At 39.0% G+C, this 22,288-nt stretch overlaps 1 protein-coding gene across 26 annotated transcripts in view; it reads right to left on the bottom strand.

Annotated features, from left to right (window-relative positions):
- Positions 1-22,288, bottom strand: part of ICA1 (islet cell autoantigen 1) — a 141,826-nt gene that overhangs the window by 89,021 nt on the left and 30,517 nt on the right. For all 26 annotated transcript variants that reach the window (XR_013356852.1, XR_013356853.1, XM_077856758.1 and 23 more), the window contains 2 exons: positions 19,349-19,472; positions 14,369-14,567 (listed from right to left, as the gene is read on the bottom strand). Coding sequence is in view for 24 of the 26 variants with exons in the window: in XM_077856758.1 (XP_077712884.1) it covers positions 14,369-14,567; positions 19,349-19,472 (323 nt within the window). In the remaining 2 variants the exon portion in view is untranslated. The remainder of the gene's footprint in view (positions 1-14,368; positions 14,568-19,348; positions 19,473-22,288) is intronic.

Here is a 22,288-nt window from a genome sequence, read left to right as displayed (position 1 = left end):
TCATTTATGACTTCACAGCCTCTCATGCATCCATCCCTGCAAGAACAGAAATGTCATCTGCAACAAATGAGAAGTACTGCTTTCATACCATCCGTGACTCTTTCTCAACATCGTAGTACTCACTACAGAAAGTACCTCAAAGCCAGGACATTATTTCTTATGAATAACATTAGCTGTAACAAGCTACAGAGCACAATGACAGTAGTGTTACAGGATCTGGTGGTGAAACCTTCTCTGTTTTAGGCTGATCTAGTCCTAAGCAGATGGACCAGTGACAAGCAGTAGACAAACCACATAAACCAGGAAGGATGCAGAGGAGGAGGATTTCTTTGTGAAGCTGCAGTCATTTTTTAACATGCGTATCAGGACACTAACAGTACCAGACTGCTCCTGAAAAATTCCCCGTGTTTAACGTGTATAAATTAATTCTCAGAATTGTTTGCTGTGTTCCCACAAAGCAGCAGGATCTTGAGTAATCAACTCTAGATATTAATGAATCTGACACTCCATTCTAGCTTTTTCAAGTTTTCTGAGTCAGCCTGGAGAACACTAAGGAGGGTTTTGTGGAAATAGAAGAAAAAATTTAATTACCAAGATTAATACTGATTACAGATGAGCAAAGTAAGTATACTTGTCTATGGTATACAAATCTCCAGGCTCTAGGGTTTAAGAAAACATAGATGGTGAGTACCAAAAAGTACAATGATGCTTAATACAGTAGGATCCCTTGGGGGGAATCAAGTGGTTTCACTTAACTGACTTTTCCATAGAATTCAAGTGTACTCTGTTTTTTAAAACTTTATTCTAAAAAATCTTAAAAATAAGAAATCTCTGTTCATTAAACACTTGTCATTTTGAATGTCTATCTTTTTGGAGAAAAATCACCTTTTTTTTTTTGATAGATCAGTTATCATTGTGGACATCAGCTATCCCACAGTGGTGCTCTGGGAAAATACGTCTCAAGATATGGTCAAGGGGTGGGCAGCCCAGGTGGCTCAGTGGTTTAGCACCACTTTCAGTCCAGGGCGTGATCCTGGAAACCCAGGATTGAGTCCCACGTCAGGCTCCCTGCATGGAGCCTGCTTCTCCCTCTGCCTGTGTCTCTGCCTCTCTCTCTCTCTGTGTCTCTCATAAGTAAATAAATAAAATCTTAAAAAAAAAAAAAAAAAAGATATGGTCAAGGGATTCCCCAGCAAGAGAATCACCTTGGGAAGTCTCTGAAAATAAGATCCCTGGGCCACACTCCAGGCCTCCTGAATCAGGATCCTTAGGTGGACTCCAAGATTCTCCATGTCCAACTCACTTCTTGGAGAATACTTATACTAAACACGGGCCATAGAGGCCCTAACTTAGGGTTAGTTGTATATGTGGAAACATCACAGAGGCCTGTTATCTATATGTGCCTGTTTGCTATAGGGCCTCTTCCTTTCTTCTTAGGAGTCAAAGTCTTTCCATAGTGTACTGGCTTTACACCTATATGGCAATATACACAAGATCCTTGGACAGAGTGCTGGTCTTTGTGATGTCTACTTTCCATCCATAAGCCTTATACCATTTGTTCATTATGTCTGAACTTCTTAGCTTGAAGTATACTGCTACGGTATTCAGGTACCTGACCCCAAGGAACCCATGCTGAACACCACAGCAATTTCATCTCAAAAGGGCACTCAGAGGGATGCCTGGGTGGCTCAGCAGTTGGGCACCTGCCTTCGGCCCAGGGTGTGATCCTGGAGTCCTGGGATCGAGTCCCACATCGGGCTCCCTGCATGGAGTCTGCTTCTCCCTCTGCCTATGTCTCTGCCTCTCTCTCTCTCTCTCTCTCTGTGTGTCTCTCATGAACAAATAAATAAAATCTTTAAAAAAAAAAGTGCACTCAGCAAGGTAGAAGAGAAGTGCTAACTGCCAAATGCAGAAATGTGACTAAATATTCAGATTGATAGTTGGCCTAGTGAGAAAGAGAAAAAATCCAAATACTCTTTAATAGTACTAGTAAAATGAGCCTTTGGGGTGAGAGAAAAGAACAGAGGATGCAACATGTTCTGGAAGATGTGGCTGCTGCTTTAATGTGAAGCTGGGTCTCTATCACTACAAAAACATTTCCTCCCACAACGACTCCACTATACACAGGGATTCATTTATTGGATTCGGAAAAACTCGAGGCAGAAATGGTAGGAGGAGCTTGATTTGGGATTCAGAGGACTTGGGTTCAAATCCTGGTTCATATATGCAGCCTTGGGCAAGTCAGTTAGACTCTGCTTGTTTAATCTTAGCTGTGAAAAAGGACAAAAAATTCATGCCCTTGCCAAACTGCTGTATAGCTTTAGTGAAGTAATGAATATGAAACAGCTTTTTAAACTGAAGAGCATTTTACAAATATTTAATCAGAAATATTCTGCATTGTGTACATATTTAAGTAGCTGCTACATCTATCTATATGGCAGGATGCTAAGAAAAACCCCCGGCTGGGAAAAAATTCAAATATGTTAATTATTTCATATAAATAAACCGATCATATTGTTCAGTGCAGAACTTAAATATCTGCTGTGCTTTTGTACTATAAAAAAGATATCTTTAAAATGAGCAGTATTTTGACTTTTGCACAACTCATGCCTAACATTCTCTTAAAAATATGTTGTTCTCAGTTAATCAAAGGATAGGTGAAAATGTTGATCAAATCTTCATTTTATTTTCAAAACCCTCTATCCTAACATCAATTTCCTAATGTCTACTTTACTTACATGATTTATTAGTTGAAATTGCTGAATGGTGGGAAAAGTGGGAATATGCCAGGGAGAGAAGGAGCAAGTAAGTAGGTCAATACTGAAAACAAGAGGTTTGCCCCAAACCTAATACACTATGGATAGGAAAGAGGGAGGCTAACTTTGGAAACCATTGTCTGGTTCACATCACTACTTTTAGCTGTTGCTTTTTAAAGTGGAAAGATGTGCAAAAATTTTAAAAAAAGAGAGAAAAAAGAAAAAAAAAGAAAGGCCAAGCTAGTTCTTTCAGCAGAGAATTAAAATTAAAAGCAGACGGAGGCCCGGATAATAAGTACCAATAAAAGCTTTAGCTGACATAGCTTCAATTTACAAATCATTGGCTTTTCCTGGCAGGGCTTGGGGAAGGCGGGTGAGGAAGCATCGCCTACACTGTCTGGATGAGGAAGACAGGGAAATCTTTAAAATTAAAGATTGCTTTCAACTTTTTAAAAACACTGATTTATGGTGACCATGATAAAATCTCGGTGAAACCTGAGTACACTGCAGTCTCTGGAAGCCCTGGTAGCTGCAAAGTCTTTATGCCTTCCCAGTCATATCTGATTTTGACATGTATACTTTGTTAGTAGGAGCCTAACCCATAATGTGTGCACAAAAAATGACATGTGGTTTAGAATCTGCATGTATTTCAATTCCTTTTTAGACAGAGCATCAGGAGGCCCCTATAAGAGTATTAAAAATAAACTAGTAATAAATAAATACTAGGAAGCCAAATGGGATAGAGATTGATTTGTGACAACTGATATTAATTCTCCAGAAATTTTAATGACAAAATCAGTGCTCACAGGCACATAATTATGCTTGGTTTCATCTGTAAAACCTGGAAGGCTACCAATAAAAGGAACTGATGAAATTGCTAGATTTAGAGAAGAGAGTTGAGAGAGATATTGTAGTGTTGGCAAGATGTTGTCTGAGTATATTAATTAGTATGCGTGAGAATTAGATGTGGATAGTGAACACAGAACACATCACTCAAGGTAGCAGAAAACCTCCAAATGAAGAAACCAACTACTAGCCTATACGATGCTACAACCCAACTCCAAGGACCTAATGTAGTGTCCAAAATGTAGAGGCTGTTCCCTCCAAAATAGCTGCCCTCTCCCCCCTTGATTCTTTTTTGGGAAAGGATTTTCTCTGCATTCTCACTGGTGCATATCAAAGAACTCATTCCTTCTAGGATGCCATTGAGAAGAGATGGGAAAAGTTACGTTTACTTTCTCACCTTTTCCCCAAACCCTTCGGGATAAGCATAACTCAGCTCTCATTCCAGTTCTCTTAGAACAGTGAAGGCTTTCAAAAGAAACATTATCTTCTTTCTTGATTTTGGTGGGTTTCCCTCAGGCATTTGCCTTTGATTCTTCTTTTCTTCAGTGACTTAACCACCTCACATGGCTCCCTCCCTGAGGATGGCTCTTGAAAATGACTTCATCCTCCAAACCCTTCATCCAGCTGCTCATGTGACATCACCTTTGGAACCTGGCTTCTCCTCTGTTTTTGTCAGTTTAGAGACTTCTATCCATATTCTTTCCTTCTACCAAATCTTATCTATTCTCACTCTAATATCATTAATTTTATATATGTAATTTGAAGGATAACAAATGCATATAGCACAGACTTTAAAAACATTAAAAAGGCATATGGCACAACTTCTACCTCATTCTCATCCCTCTTCTCTCATCCCCCAATCTAGTCCCCTGCCACAGATCACAATTGCCAGGTTCTTGTATATCTTTTATTCCCCTAATTTAAGACAAAAAAAAAAAAAAATTGAAAGGGAACAAGACCCTAAATGTAATAAATTTTACTCTGCTAGCTTCTTTTCAGCTTCCCTATTTGAGAAATTTCTGTATTTATTTCCCATGCATTAATCTATGGGCTTTTCATAAGGTTCTTCTTCCCTTAATGTGGGTTATTTTCCAAGTCTCTTTGCCTGGACTTCTCTCAGAACATGAACTAATACCCATGAACTATGTTTCCTTATAAGAATGCAGAGTTGTACCTCTCAAAGAGGGGAGGAGGGGGGAAAGACTATTTAAAAGAACAAAGCAGAAAAAAATCCATCCCTCAATTTGTTTATGTAATTAATCTATCTTGAGATGTATCCCTTATTCTGATGTCAGCAGTCACCAGAAGAACCACAGTAAGGAATCAGCATCTAAATGACAATGGTTGTCTCAGGATCACAGCTGGGGAGTGAATTTAAATAGATGGATGGACAGATAGATGGGTAGTTGGATAGAAAAAGCCAATCAACTGTGAAGTGTTACCAAGCCTTAAAATCATATTTCATTTGATGGGAACAACAGAAGCCTGATTAATGCATGTGGGAATTTCATGTCAATGTTATACCAATGGCCTTTCAAGGGCCTGCTTCTTCTTAGGACTCCCTGAGTCCATGTGAAATTGGCCAGTGTCAGATTTTAGGACTCCTATATATGAATTTCATTTATCTTGGGTAAGGATTAAGTGTGGGATAATTGTTGAATATGAAACAATTTTTCCCCTTGGGCTAGTTCTACTGTATCTGGAATTATCCTGAAAATTTTATGCTAAAAGAGTAATAAGCACATACACTTTAAAGCTGCTTTCTGTTCAAGGTTTTCCATTCACTGAAAACTCACTAAAGGAGGCAAAGTGAAGCCACTGTGAGAGAAGTGAGTTGAAACTGGTGGAGAAACTGCAAGCTTTAGTGAACAGAGCCACCACATACCAGGTCATATGCTGGATAATATGTGGGCCTCTATGGTTAATCCCTCTGAGATTATTATTATGTCAGTTTTCTGAAGATCAAGTAATCATCAAATGTCTTCTCTTTGTTTTAAATCTCAGAATTGTGAATGGAAATACCAATTTTCTATTAACTCATTCTTTTGGTAGTTCAAATACTAAAGTATAGATGGACTTAAGACTTGGATGCAAGAAAATTTTTAAGTTTTACTGAGAGACAGGAGAACCTGTGAAACCACTAACAGTCTGACTCCATCACGTAGCCAATACTATTTGGATAAATTTTGTTAGAAACACTTTGTTGGGGGTTCTCAAAAAATAACCCAGTAATTTTAGAAGTACTACTCAAAACCTTTCAATATCCCTTGATGACAGACTAATATAGAACACAAGTTTTTTCCAAAGCAATTGTGATTTAGAGCCTTCTTTCTGAAATACTAATTCTCCATAGCCAATTAAAAAATCTAGTCTAAGGTAAAAATGACAACTCAGACAACCATCAAATCATTATTTTTTTCTGTCACTGAAAAGTGGTTGTAAAGGATGTATCTGAAGAAAATTATTTTTAAGTCTAATAAAAGTACCTTATAGTACTTTACAGCTCTTGGCATTCAGGAAATAGTATATATATTGCCTGTTTGAAATTAAATAAAATCACACTATTTTGTGTATCTAAGTAAACCACCATTTTGTAAAATAAGAATAGCAGCACAGTGGGATGGATCCCCTAAAGCATAAACATTCAAAACCAGAGTGCTTAGCTAACCCATGAGGGCACAACTGTCTTCTTTTATACTAAATTCTTGAAGATGGTAAGAATTGCAACCAATTTGCCAAGAGAGAATAAAAGAACTAGTTGGGAAAGATGATATTTGAGCTGTTAACCAAAAGGAAGAGGGTAATCTAGAGGGATAGACAGATATGGCAGACTTGGAGACGGAAACTAGAGAGACAGTAACTGGTATATCATACTACTTGAATACAGTGATTTTCCATTTAAGCATAATCTAAAATGACACCTTCTTTAGGAGCTACCAAAAGGAGACAGAGGCAGATGGAACAGTCTGCGGTTGGGCTGAGGGGAAGGGAGGGAAAGTGTCATGGGCACCAGCCACTCCTCTGACCCTGTAGCCAAAAGCACAACATGATGAAACATGGAAATAATGAATCCATCCAAGACATTCTAGCTGCTAACACACGGAGAAGCCCTTGTTATAAAATGGGCTCATTATATGGCAGCATTTTGATCTGGAACCTGATGGTTCTACTCAGTAAAATCTTATGTTTTGTATAGTATCATCCATGAAATTCTAGAAACCAGGTTTGCATATGCCATCCAATACATGTAAGTCTTCGGAAGAAAAGCCAGACACTTTGGCAAAAGGAAAACTATCTTGGACGGGATCAGTTCACACTTCGATAACACACTTTTGTCCAGAGTCTACTCTGAAACTTGAGAGTTAAGTAAGCTTTTCCCTCAAACAACTGGAGAAATGCCATATGCAAAGATTTGATACCTCTCTCTCAAGAGAGTAGTAGTCCTCTCCACTCCTCCATGAAAAAATCTATTTTAAACCAAAACATTTGCTTTTATGGTTATTATACATGTTTTTTTTAAAAAAACATGGCAATATTTACTATTCTAACAGAAATTAGAATATAAATTATGAATTAGTATGTGTACACAATATCTTCTAGGATGATAAAATCAAATGACTCCTTCCTTGCATGGCCTAAGTCTTGTTTTTATTCAATAGCAGGACTGAATTTCACTCAATCATATAAACATTTATAAGATGCATATTATGTTTGTTTATTATGTATTTGGGGCCCAAAGGAGAGTTTTTTTTAAAAGGTTTTATTTATTTATTCATGAGAGAAACAGGGAGAGAGGCAGAGACACAGGCAGAGGGAGAAGCAGGCTCCCTACAGGGAGCCTGATGCAGGACTCAATCCCAGGACCCCAGGATCACGACTTGAGCCAAGGACAGATGCTCAACCACTGAGCCACCCAGGTGCCCCTCAAAGGAGAGTCTTGAAGAGTTATTTACACTCATGTTCATAAGCAGCACTATTTACACTATCCAAGTGATGGAAGTAACCTAAATGTGTCTGTTGGGGAATGAACAGATAGATAAAATGTGTTGGTATAAGCACACAATGAAAAATTATTCCTTAAAATTATTATTATTCTTGAAAAGGAAAGAATCTTGCCAGATGCTACAACGTGGATAAATCTTGAAGACATTATGCTAAGTGAAATAAGGTAGTCACAAAAACACAAATACTACATGACTCCACTTATATGAGGTATGTAAAGTAGTCAAATTCATAAAAACAGAAAGAATGATAGCTGGAGGAGAGAGAAATGAGGAGTGGCTGTTTAATGGGTATAGAATTTCGGTTTGCAAGATGAAAAAGTTCTGGGGATCTGTTGTACAACAATGTGAATATACTTAATACTACTGAACTGGACACTTTAATAATGGCTAAGATGGTAAATTTTACGTTATATGTTTTTATCATAATTAAACATTTTTACATTCTTAAAACTTCTTAACTTCAGCATGCACTAGAGGTGCCTGGAAATCAGAGGCCAGCAAACTCTTTTCTGTAAAGGGGCAGAAAGTAAATATTTTGGCTTTGCAGACCACAGTCTCTGTTGCAACTACACAACTCCCCATGGTATCATGAAAGCAGCCATAGATAATACATAAGTGAATGCGCATGTCATGTTACAATAGAAACTTCACTTACAAAAACAGGTGGCTGACCCATGGGCCACAAGTTTCTGACCATTGCAAAAGTATTATCTAAATAAAAGTTAATCATAATAATTTTATAAAAACTCAATTATGAGTTTTAGTGAAATATTGAGTGAAATCTTCTTTTCCAGAGTCTGAGATTAGAGCAACAGCAATAAGATCAAGCACTCAAAAAGACCAGCACTTACCCATAGGAGGAGGAAAACACTACCTTGACAAAGGGCAGGTTAGTTCTCTACCAGTGTCTGTACTTCTCTACAGATGAGTGTAACAATTCCAGAGCTTAACAATTTAGAGAAAGAATATTGAAGATGTTACAACTGAAAGACAGCTTAGCGGTCAACTAGTACCTATTTCTCCTTTAGTGAATGAGAAAATTGTAATAGGCTCACTAGACGTATCCAAGCTGTCACAGCTGGTGTAGGCAAGGCTGGGGACAGAGAGAAGAGCTATCCCAACTCTGAGGTCATGATCCTTCCTATTTCCACTCAGGAGCAGTAGCCAGCCAGCCACCAGGTCTGCAAGTTATCTGTTTCATGCCTGCTATTCCAAATGCTCTTGACTTAACACTGAAACACTATTTTTTGCCATTCACTGAGTTCAGGGGGGGGAAATCAATAAAGATACAAAGAGCCCCAAAGGTCTCATCTCATGAAATTCAAAAATGAAAGCAAGGGTATAATTATCTGTTTCCTTCCCACTTGTGCCATATGAAAATGACATTTTCCTATGGCATTTAGGTAGTATAAAGAAAGAACCACCCAAGGCTAGGGTTTAGCAACTTGATTTGATCTTCTTGGGGACCACAAAAAATAGGCATCCTAGTTAAACGACCAAAACAAATAACAAGCACACACCAAAAACCAACAAACCAAGACAGAGGGTTAGGAAACAGGTTCCAGAGTGTGTTAGCTTTGCCAAAGGAACTTTCACCTCATCAAAGAACTCAAATCAGGGCATAGGAATTTAGCCTATAAGAGAAAAAAGATAGTGGGTCAAACACCCTCCCCCTTTTATGTATGAATTAAAGCAAAGCCCTGGAGTCAAGGCACTGCTGAAGCAGGCTCTTTGGGTTGGTCTCCTGTATGGACCCAAACCTGAAATTCTCCACGCTCACTCAACACAGCTCACTGAGGAGTCTCAGCCCTGCCCTTGGCACTGAACTGAAGCGGAATGCCCATGTAAGCCAGAAAGCTAGATGGCCCAAGCAAAGAGGAAAGGCTTTTAACATAGAATGAGGAGAGGAGATGGCTGAGTGGTGATATTCCTGTATTACTTGGCATCTCCAGATCCCCTGAGACCTGCCCTCAATTGCTAAAAGAGCCCGACCTCTGACAAAGACCAATGATTTCAGCAGTAATTAATGATACTGTCAAATTAATTAGCCCAAGTCTTTGTCCACAGGAAAAAAAAAAAGCCTCTAATGTCAATACTGCTGTTTACTAGTCCTTGACCAAGCTCTATAGACCCAAACCTTCAGTCGGACAACAGGAACACCACTGGCTGATGACCCCCAAAAGGCCCCACATTAAGCCACAACTATTTATTAACAAACCTTCTCACAGTAGCATATCCTTTGATAACAGGACCCTTAGTGTATTAACAGCTCTCCAAAATCTAACACTATTTTAAATAGACACAAGCCCAAGAACACCAGTATGTATCATTCACATTTTCTACATACCTTTTAGATACCCTTTTGAATTATGGTGATGAAACCCTAGACAAATGCTGTAGGATTTGATTAAGCCATTTAATAAATGGCCCTCATTAAAACACTGGTTCCCTTGTCCTTGTCTATAAGGACTACAACTCATAACAAATGCCCACGTATACATTTCCATATTATCTCTTTAGAGGATTCAGAACTATTTTCTTACACCTAACACAGCTTTTATTCCATTTAGAATAATTACCCTCCATCCCATTTCTGACTTTCAAGAAAAACAAGACATTTAATTGACCACAGGAGGACTCTCTCAAGGGCATCAGGCTGCAAAAGCTCTTCTGTGAGCTCACAACTAAAGCTGATGTAATCTGCTACAAGAAGCTGACTTCTATTTTTAAATCATACCCTTTTACTCTGCCTTCAAAGGGCACATATATCACATGTTGTAACTGCTCATAAAATACTTCATGGTGTAGTCTCCCGTCCATTTCCCTCCTGGGGTGAATCACACTGTCAGGAGGGGGCTTCCAACTGCTCATAGCCATCCAGCTCTGCACATTTAAATTCATCCACCATTTCCTATTATTTGGTCTTTAAGAGAATGGCTACATATGGCCACACTCTCCAGGTGTCTTGTTTATCACGGTAATTTTGACAAGGAACAGATGACTAGCAGGGTCCTTCTTGATCAAGCTGGGATCAAGCTTTTCCACCTCTTTGTATTTCCATCCCCAAATATAAGGCACTTAATAAATGCTTATTAGTGTTGCTGCTGAGAGATCTGTCATCGGGTCCATGGGCTTCAAAGGGTGCCAGAATGAAAACAGATTATTTGCTTTGTTTAATTTTAAGTTTTTCATTCATCATTTTGGTCATGTGCGCTGTGTGTTATTTAAAAAGTTTTTAGCACTTTGAAAACTTTATGAGAAAAGCAATGGTTAGAAGGGAACGTACATTTGATCTTGCTATTTATTTATACTTATTCTGCTCATTTCTAAGAATGATGGAGAGCTCTGTAATTAAAGTGGTGCCATTCCGAAGTGTGGGAGAGGCCAGAACATACACTTCCCTGGTCTGCTTGCCTCTCCGTTGCGGGGCACCCATGTCTCCACGTCTTCCCAGCAGCTTGGGTCCTCCCCATCCCTTCTCTACCTTACATTCTGGGTGAGCTAGCGAAAACACAAAGGTGATCATGCTCACTTCCCTCCTCAACACCCTCCTATTCCCTTACTTTCGCCTTCAGGAGACGTCCCTTCTAGCCTGGCCCTGCTTACCTTTCCAGTTGTCATAGCACAGGCACTGCCATTCCCACACCTGCTCTGCCTTCTGTGCTCTGGTTATAAAATACTTACAACTCTTTCCAGGTGCCCTGTGTTTTCATCTAAAGGCCACCGTTTAAGGTTTTCCCTCAGCCTGGAGCTGCTCAGCTGTCCTTATCCCCTCCACCCAGCTCCTTCCCTGTCTTGTTTAGATGTGACTTCCTCAGGGAGCCCCTCCTAGGTGTTCCTGTGATACCATGTGTCACCTCAGACAACAGTTCATCATACTGCATCAAGTTTACTTGCTCAGTCCCCAAGTGACTACAAGTGACAGGAGGGCATTGATCATGTCCGCTTATTCACTACTATATCCTTTTGCATGTGGCCTAGCACACAGTGCATCATTTTTGGAAGGATGAATGAATGCATACTTAAGACTGCAACCAGGGGGATCACATCTGTGAGATGATTTAGAATTCTGTCTCCTCGAAAGTGTGAACTCAATTGAATTTATAGCAAAATACTACTTTAGTTCAGGATTCATCAGTTGAAACATGAAGGTGGCAGCTGGCTCTGCAGAGACTGAAATTCTCCCTCCCACAGTGACTCCTAAGGAGCCAACCACAGTCGGACCCTTCCCCCAGAGAACGCAAAATGCGTTTTGATAACATGTTTCTGAGAGATAAATGGAGACTGTTTAAAATGGAATCTCGCTAGGACAAAAACACTAAAGCTTGCTCACAGCTAAATTTCATGTTATAAGCTCTAAGCAAGCAGCAAACTCCACAACTCAAATTCATTCCAAAGAAAGCAGCGAGTCATAAATTAATAATGCTACTTTTTACCTGCAAAACCATATGTCAATTCCCAAACATCACAAGGTGAGTTTGGTGTGGTCAGAATGTCCTGTTGATTTGAGAAACAATGAGTCTGGAACTTCAAACTCAATGGATGGAATCTGACCAAGCTACAACATGAATGCTAATTTGGGGCCAGGTGCTAGTCTGGCCCAGGAGTATAACAGTTAAGAGATGAATCTGGTCCCTGTCCTCAAGGGCAGTCCAGCCTAATTAAATATACACTTGAATACAGACTCCTTAAAAAAAAAATTCTTTCCCTAAATTCAAAGTACACCATGTTCAACTATTAAATTAAATCCAGCACACATGGGATTGTAGAGTAGGCATCTACTTCTACATGGCAAAGGATTCTTTTAAACCATATTTTCCAAAATCAACAGATTGATGACACTAAAGAGTGGGTAACGTTTCAACATTCAAACCAAATGACGAAGTGCTTGGTTTTTATTTCATCGTTACACAGCTAGTAACCACCTTCCAAAATAAAACCAAATAAACACAATTCCACGTGAAATTCTCCTGCCTTCTAGAATAGTATTTTTACATTTAAAAGAAAAGATTTCTATATTCATTTGAGAGAGAGAGAGAGAATAAGTGGGGGGGGACTGCAGAAGGAGAGAATCTTCAAGTAGACTCCCCGCTGAGTGTGGAACCCTACACAACATGGGGCTAATCTCATTACTGTGCCACTCAGGTGCTCCATATTTGTATTTTTATTACATGGTACATAGAAGGTGCTCAATAAATGTTTGTTGAACGAATAAATCATAGAACAAGTATTACTATGAAAATGTCAATTTTAGGTATGTTCTTCAACTTCCCTTTTTTTCTCTTAAGAAAAAAAATCAGCATATTTTCTAGGATTCTGACTTCATTTCCTTGTTTGACCTTAGGCTAGTTACTTAACATAGGTATCATTTTCTTCATCTATAAAGTTAAATCTGTCTTAATTATTGTGAGATGTAAAGAGGCAGTAGATATAAAATGATTGGCACCAAGGTTTCATTTTGTGTTAACTTCTCTACTCCATCCTCCTCTAACCCTGAAATAAAGTGTCAAAGACACATCAAATTACTGGCCTGATAAGAAAGTCAGGAAATTTCTAAGGTAGCCAGGGCCTTGATTTTCTCTTTTATAGAATGAATGAGCTTTACTTTTCAGTTCAGATTTTCCATGAATTCAGAAATCTGCCTTGCCAAGAGGTTAGATGCTAATACCACATTGTTATCTATAACCAGAAATAAAATAAACTCTGATTTCCTTCACAGAATAGGACCCCAAATTACAAATGAAAATAAGATTTGGCTCTTAAGAGAATTTTTATCAATCTAAAGAATTGGTGACCCTATTATTCTTAAGCAACAGAACGCCCCTCCTTTCACCCATCTCACACATTTAATCTCCTATGCACTAGCAGGGTTTCCCATTCACAACTCCACATGATGTACCTAAAAAGAAATCTAGGAATTTTAAGCAACGTAAGTAATTACAAATGGATCATGTGAAATGACTAAGATAATTGACACAATATTATGTCAAAACCTGACATTTGCTTGAATTTTTTTTCTTTCACATCCTGAAATACATCCAAGTCAACCAAACAAAGAACTAGCAAGATTGTACACAAGTCTCTGCATTTTCATAAATACTCAGTGTACGACTGCCACCTCGTGGTGGGATATAATCCTTGTATGGCCAAATATCCAAATAGCTAAATTGACCCAAGACAATGAAAAAACGAAGGGAACATTGTTTCTCTGCTGTTCACCAGTTATTGCAGGGAAATTTAAGAGCATACCCACCTTCACAGCTACATTATTTTCTTCAAATTCTGAAGAAGTCTATTGCAGGTGCCACATTAGTTAATCCCACAACCAAACCCAAACACCTCTCAACCACTTCAAAAACAAGTATAATTCTATTAATTTTAAAATTCATTTGCAATTAAAAAAGATTTCTCCAATAGGATGTTCTCACTTTCCAGTTTCATTTGATCTAAGTCTTGATTTTTACTTATGCATGAAAAACATTTTAAAGTGACAACCTTACAAAAAGTGTATATTATATGAAAATCTGACTTCAATTAGAACCAGTTACTAAATCCCAGCAATTTCCAGCGGTCTCTTCTATCTTACCCTTAGAGAATTATATATCACATTAATTGGTATTTTGTCACATAAAAAGACACCAGCGATGATTAATTGCATCCTTGGTGCTTTTGAGTTATGTCTTCTTCACGAGAGTGATTCAAATCACACCTCATTACCTTCCAGCAGGTACCCCTCTTGGTAACCTTCATAAAATCTCCTACCTTCCTGAACTTCTCCATTTGCTTGTAGAGGTCTGGATCAAGCTCCTGTGATACATCTTTCATCCATAATAATGCCCCTCTGTATTCTGTCCGGCACTGCTCCATGCGATTCACTGTCAGCCAGGTGTCTGAGATGGCCCGGTGCCGAAAAGTCTCCACTTCTTGGTGAAATCGACACAAAGGATTTCTCAAGGCCAACCTACACAAGAGGATAAAGCCATAATCTTGAAACTACGCAGGCAAGCAATTTGCATCCTTGACAGTTTAGCAATCTTAAAGTCATGAGCCTAGAGGAGTGCCTGGACTATATAGACAATGCTGTAGAAATATTTGATGGGTTATAATCGACATGGATGAACTGATGAGTCAACGAGAGATGACTACCCATGTATTGATCCTTTAGATTTCTGCTACTTAACTGGACCATTGGGAAGTATTTCCAACAGTATTGCTGGGGATAGTCTCATGACTGGGCAAAGAGTATTCATCTAGAGCTAGAACCAATCCTGAGTTAATGGAGAAAGGTCAAGGCATAATCATTTCCCATTTCTATATTTGGCATTCCCTGTCTCTGCTCCTCTGAACCTGGCCCTTTAAGGAGAGATGATTAGGGTCTTCCTTGCTAGGTCATTTTAGATTACTCTCTTAAGTGCCAGGGCAATTTGCTGCTTGCTCTAACAGTCATGGAGAATGGAGCATGAACAGAAGCATTTGCTTTAAAAGATTTTATTTGGTGGTTTGTTTATTTATTTTAGAGATGGGGTGGAGAGCGAGCAGGGGGAGGGGCAGATGGAGAAGGAGAATGAGAATCTCAAGCAGACTCCATGCTGAGCACAGAGCCTGATGTGGGGGTCAATCTCATCACCCTGAGACCATGACCTGAGCCAAAATCAAGAGTCAGACACTTAGCTGACTGAGCCACCCAGGTGCCCTGAACAGAAGCATTTTTAAATGGTCTAGGGAGAGAAGCACTGTGGATCTACATGTTAGGTACATTCGGATACATTATATGATTGATCCTTTTAGAGAAAACTTGAGGATCCTAGACCATAAATGAATGTATATCATACAATGAAGTGGATATAAAATCATTATAATATTAGCTGTAACATACCATTATTTATTTAGCAAAAAAAAGTTTCAGGCATATCAAACTTTGGATGAAATATTTATTTTGTAGGGGAGGGAAATACTGCTTCTTCCCTACCCAAAATGAGTAATGTCAGATAACTTACACTCTTAAAATATAGTTGTCTCCATGAAGTTGCAGGGCATAGGTTCAAAAAATGAAAATAAGATGAGTAGTTACATTTCAATTTATTTATTTATTTATTTATTTCTAAAGATTTATTTATTTATTTATGAGAGAGAGAGAGAGAGAGAGGCAGAGACACAGGAGGAGGGAGAAGCAGGCTCCATGCAGGGAGCCCGATGTGGACTCGATCCCGGGACTCCAGGATCGCGCCCTGGGCCAAAGGCAGGCGCTAAACCGCTGAGCCACCCAGGGATCCCCACATTTCAATTTAAATGCAAACATATCACGCTGAAGAGAACAGTAATGTTAGTGAGCTGAAGTCAGGGCTTGGCCACTCCACCTGGGTCTGCAGCGCCTGTGTACAGCACTGTAAGATTATAGATGGCACAAGAAACTATTTCAGAAAAAAAAAAAAACTCACCCTTTTATTATTTTCTCCCATTCTCCTCCTTTCTGTAAAGCACTGCTTTTAAATAGTCAGCTTTCTCTAAAAACAGTTTGCTCAAGTCATCCTACCTAAGTATTATAAGTGGTTCTATGACATATGGTGCCATCAAGTCAGCTTGTACTTTATCACCAATGGATTAAATTTAATACTCACCTTTCATCAAATTGAATGCACAGTTGTAGCAATGACTATGAAGTCAGGCAGTAAAACAAATGCTGGTATGAAGGTTTATAAAACTGAAGGCTTCTATTTAAAGAGAGAGAGAGAGTCCTCAGCTGTTCCCCTAAGGATCCTGTTCATTTCTGGACTTCTCTTTCTCTTTCTCTTCCCTTGGATCTTGCCAATTTTCCTAAACTGACTGAAAGAGAGTCTTGTGAATAAAATATTCTCGATTTCTTTGACTGTGGTAAGGTTAGACAGAAACCTTTGAAGAGGTAATGACATGATGATAGATGTTAAGATTTTGAAGAAAAGGGGGTCCCTAGGTGGCTCAGCGGTTTAGTGCCTGCCTTCAGTCCAAGGCGTGATCCTGGAGCCCGGGGATTGAGTCCCACATTGGGCTCCCTGCATGGGGCCTGCTTCTCCCTCTGCCTGTGTCTCTGCTTCTCTCTCCCTCTCTCTCTCTCTCTGTGTCTCTCATGAATAAATAAATTAAATATTTTAAAAAAAGATTTTGAAGAAAAGAGAAAAAGCATATAAAATCCCCTCACTTTTTTCCTGTAACTTGCTTCATTTAAGATTAGAAAGGTGGGGCAGCCCGGATGGCTCAGCGGTTTAGCACCGCCTTCAGCCCAGGGCCTGATCCTGGGGACCCGGGATCCAGTCCCACATCGGGCTCCCTGCATGGAGCCTGCTCTCTCTCTCTCTCTCTCTCTCTCTCTCTGTCTCTCATGAGTAAATAAATAAATCTTAAAAAAAAAAAAAAAAAGATTAGAAAGGTGAAAACCTGTTCACTTGTGCTACCAGTGTCTGAATCTAGACCAAGATAAAACTTAATAACCAGAAATGTCAAGCTTCAGTGAAAGACTGGTGCACATTATCATAGATGAAAATCTACCCAAGGGTAATAATTAATAAAGTGCCTAAAGGTCTACTCCAAAGACATTTACCCTTTACTAGGAAAATGTGGAAGTGACCCGAGAAATAGAAGAGCTCGGGTTATATGTATTGTGGCATGCTCTGGAATACTATGCTATAGATGTTTTTAAAAATGTATACATGGACAATAAAAGGTATTATTGGTTATTTGGCTATTTGATCAAAAAATCAATTTGCTAAATAAATGATCAGTAAGCACTATAATTCAAAAACTGTATGGCACATGATGCTTTTTATATAAAAAATATATCCTGGCATATCCCAAATTACATCCATTTAAGATCTGAAAATTTATTTTTTTAATTTTAATTTTTTAAGATCTGAAAATTTAACTTCATGAGAGTTTTAGGTCATTCTACTGTCTTTATGTGTAGGAGGACTGGTTGGGATGTCATGTGCCTGGTCAGCAGCTGAGTGCTATGAAACCAGACCCATTTAACAGGAGATCACCTTCCCAATTTTAAAGTTGTCCAAGCTGCATTAAATTCTGTATATAGAGCAGCTTGCTAATTTATAGTGGTGATACTTTTAAGTATCGTTTGCATTGTTTTTATTGATTTCTTCTACTGTTTTTGTTTCTATCCAAAGCTTAGATTATATAAATTCAAGGTACCTTATGTGTGCTCTGCTAGATAATTTGGTATACAACTCTGAAAGGGTGTAACTGGAGAGCCATATCATAAAATAATTATGCAATCAGTAATGGTAACTCTTATAGTGATTGTGTCCAGGGATTTGGCTTTGTTTCCCATAAACAGATGTAAGTTTTGGCATACTGGTATGTATAAGATTTTTTTCCCACTGAAATTAGTGATAATTATATGTTTAACATATGAGAATTTACCCTTTGAAAGACTGAAAACAAATTATCTTGGTAAGGTGGGGAAGTATATATGCATGGAAAATATCTACTAGTAAAATTTTAATTGCCTTTTAATTTTCTTTTGTCTGTGTTTTAATTTTTTTCCTCAATGAGTATTATTTTTACAAGGAAAAACGATTATAAATGAGATGAAAAGGTACAGTTGAAAACTATAAACAACACTTTTCTTGGGAAATGGATACAGAACTATTGAAAATGGTTTTGTTCAACTATGAAAGTTGGCACTGCCCACAAAGTTGAGGTCCAAATGTTATTAGGGAGAACCAATGAGCTCAGGAGTGGGATCACAGGAAACAACACAGTTGATCTCTTTCTTCTACTCCACCTTTCTCAGGATTTCATAGGAACATCTGCGCATCAGGCTGATGGCCTGTTCTCAGCCCACAGGGAAGGAAAGAAGGCAAAATTAGGAGAAGAAAATGTTGCACAATTTGAGTGAGATTTTTGTAGTCTGAACATTTTTGGGAACTACCTACACGTCTTATTTAGGTATAATCTTGCCTAATATTACGGAGTGGTATTTTGGGGCTTGTTAGTTATTGGGGGAGAAGGAACAGAGAAGCAGTGTCACTTTTCTCAGGCACAAAATGCAGTAACTATGAGCAGGGGCTTCTGCTTATTCTACACCAACCATAAAAATGAGTCATGAGAGTGTTAAAAAGAAAATGTCACTCATCTGCCACAATTTCCTCTCTACCAGAGCTTCTCAAATTTAAATGTGCATCAAAATCAGGGATCTCATTAAAATGCAGATTTGGATTTAGCAGGGGTGGGATGGGGCCTAGATTCTGCATTTCTAACAAGCTTCTACAGGATGCTGCTGATGTTGCTGGTCCAGGGCCTTAGCAGAATGGTTCAGGGCATCATGAACACCACCTCTTCAAAGTTAATTGGCCCACAGAGAGCAGAGAAGGAACCCTTCCACCTGGTCTCATTAGGCTCCTGCTTAATCAGCTGTTGGAAGGGGACCAGACTGACTGCTTTGAGCAAAGCTGAAGGTCAAACATAAGCCTAGGCAGCACTCACAGTGACTGGTATATAGTTCCCTATAGAACAGGAGAAATACAAAAAAAAACAAAAAACAAAAAAAAAAAACCTTAAAATTTAACAGGGAGGAAAAAATCATACATGTTATCTTAACCAGAGAGTTAAGAACAGACTAATAACTGAGAACAGAGTAGCTCCTCAGTCTCAGGCAAAGAGCTTTCCAGAGAACAAGAGAGTCCCCTCCATAGCCAGGTGTATCCCCGATTCTCTGCCAACCCCCCAAATGGAGCCCCAGTGAAGGCCACACACCTTTGCTGGGAAGAAAAGCAGAGAGCCTTTCCTGTGGCTTGCATCATCTTTCCTGCTCTGGTTTTATCTTGGAAGCCTTGGGATCGGAGAAATTTTCCCAGTTCGTTTTCTTCTTGAGACAAGACTGATGAAGAAAAGACCAAGAGGAGCCATGAACAATGAGCATTTTTATTACAGAGCAGAGAGAAGCACCAGAAGGTCCTCTCTCTTTTAGAGGCGAAGACGAGATGAAATTAAATCCACGTGGCAAGCTACAAGGTAAGCTCCCCACTCCCACCATTTAACTTTTATGCTGTCCCTCTGTTTACAAAAGGAGAGATCAAATTCACTTGAGTACGTCTGTCAGTGTGTTTGGTGCCCTGTAATCAGAACCAGAAAATGACCTCTGCACTGAAAAGCGAGCCGATAATGTGCTGCTTCAAGCTGAAATAAAAAAGTTGGGTTTGTCGAGTATGACTGTGGGAATCTTTTGTGGCTGCCTATAGTACAGAGCCAGTTTCCTCTGCTTATTCCTCTTGCTGACTTTTTGATCTCTGCTTTCTGAGTTACATTCTACTGGATTGTAAAGCAATTCCTCTAATTCATGACGTGGGTTTTTGGTTGGAAGTGGGAGTGGGGATTGAGGGTGGGAGGCAATAAGGTTGATGTCTCCGTGGGTTTTTTTCTTTTTTAGGTAGGCACCACAACAGGCATGGAGCCCAACATGGGGCTTGAACTCACGAACCTGAGATCAAGACATGAGCTGAAATCAAGAGTTAGATGCTTAACGGACTGAGCCTCCCAAGTACCCCTTGTCTTCACAGATTTTTTTAAATGCAGAGTTGGAACCATTATTGGTCATGCCTATTCTTGGCCTTATTTTTAAAGATAACCTCAGATAGCAATGCTGGTGAGCTAGTGACTAGTACAAGCTTTCTGCAGATTCATTTGGCAGTAAACATAAAATGTTACAGAATTCTATGTATCTTGGGGCACCTGGGTGGCTCAGTGGTTGAGCTTCTGCCTTTGGCTCAGGTCATGATCCTGGGGTCCTGGGATTGAGTACTGCATCAGGTTCCCCTCAGGGAGAGACTTCTGCCTATGTCTCTGCTGCTCTCTGTGTCTCTCATGAATGAATAAATAAAATCTTAAAAAAAAAAAAAAAAGATTCCTATGTATCTTTTGACAGTGCACTTCCACTGTCAAAATGGAATGTTCGGAGTACATTCCAGGGACACCTGGGTGGCTCAGCCGTTGAGCATCTACCTTTGGCTCAGCATGTAATTCTGGGTCCGGGATGGAGTTCCACATCAGGTTCCCTGTATGGAGCCTGCTTCTTCCTCTGCCTATGTCTCTGCCTCTCTCTCTGTATCTCATGAATAAATAAATAAAATCTTAAAAAAAAGGAGTACATTCCAAGGAATTAATTAAATGGGCACAAAGTTGCATATGGAAAGATAATCACAGCCTCAATATCTATAATAGCAAAACACCTTCTTTCTCTACACTGGGGACTGATTTATAAGTCCCATAAGACCTCGAGTAGGTCTTGAAACAATGAAACAGTGGGCTGTTACACAGCCACTGGCTCCCAGTCTACTTTTACTGACAGTTGAGCAAAGAATGACACTGAGCTTCCTAAATGTTTTCTAAACACAGCATTTCTATGGACTTACTTTATGCATTTACACATCATGTGTCTTTAAAAATGCTGCTTAAATGCTGCCAGAATTCTTGTCCTTTTTCTTTTTTTTTTCTTGTCCTTTTTCATAAACAATCCAGAATTCCATCAGAATCCATCCCATCTCTGACATAACCTCCCAACGATAGTATAGCCAGGAACCGCAAATCCAAAGGTGAAGGTTATATTTACTACTGCTTCCGTATTTATTTGTGACTGTAGTTCATACTAAACATACTAAACATTCCAGAGGAAGAGGCTTTCCTGCCTGGGAAATAAATGACCACCCTCTTTCCTCTCTGCCCTCAAGAATCAAGTTCACTAGTCAAAGTCTAGCTCAAAGACTGTGAAGTAGCTGACCCCTGTTTCTCTGATAGCAGTGCCCTCTCGGCATCTAGTATTAGGGTGTTTGTGGGTAGGGCATGTGTCTGTCTATTCCATGAGATTAACTTTCTCAGGACAGGGACTTCATCCAACTCTGGATTCCCCAAGCTGAGCATAAAGTCTTATTCAGGGAATTGTTAAATGCTTGTAAAATTAAATTAACTATAATTTTTGCCTTAGTTTCCTCATATATTTTATTCCCCCACCACCTCCTATCCCACTTTATTTCACTTTAAGTGCTTATTTGATATTTATGCCATGATTCTATGTAGATTTTTTTAAAAGCCCTATAATTATAAATTTTGTTTTTTAATACCTTCTATTCCTTCTCTCTACTTACTAATAAGGCACTCATTCAGCTCCACAATGAATATGTCCCTATTAAGAGCAATTTCACATTTTTGTTCATAATAGCATGAGGCTACAGTCACCTTTTTTTTTTTTACCTTGAAGTCTCAAGTCACATACAAATGAACACATTTAGCTTAAGGCTAGGAAGAAACCAATTCATGGCACCTACATGGTTATACAGTTGGTGAAATGTACTCTTTCCTAAAAATGTCTAAATAGGTTGAAGCATTTGAAAAAATATTTTTTGTTATTTTATGCACTTGAAGATTAAACTTGGGTGGGAAACACGTTTCCTTTAAGAGCTGGTCTCTAATTAATTGTCAGTGTTGCTCAGAGGGAGGTGGAAAACATGTAAGCCTCATCAGACTCCAGCTTGGGTTACTAAGTGATGACTGTCATTTTCTGAGAAAGAACGTTCATTGTTTAATTTTAACTTTAAAATTCAAATACTGAAATTAATTTATATAAGTTTAAAATTCAGGTGCAACACAGATATCAGATGACTTGCTGGTTTCCACTAAAAAGGTTTAACTTAACTGAGACTT

Source organism: Canis aureus, chromosome 18 (assembly GCF_053574225.1).
Source record: "Canis aureus isolate CA01 chromosome 18, VMU_Caureus_v.1.0, whole genome shotgun sequence".
Classification (NCBI taxonomy): Eukaryota; Metazoa; Chordata; class Mammalia; order Carnivora; family Canidae; genus Canis; species Canis aureus.
The sequence above is the reverse complement of the archived record's forward strand: the minus strand, read 5'-3'. Positions and strand labels throughout refer to the sequence as shown.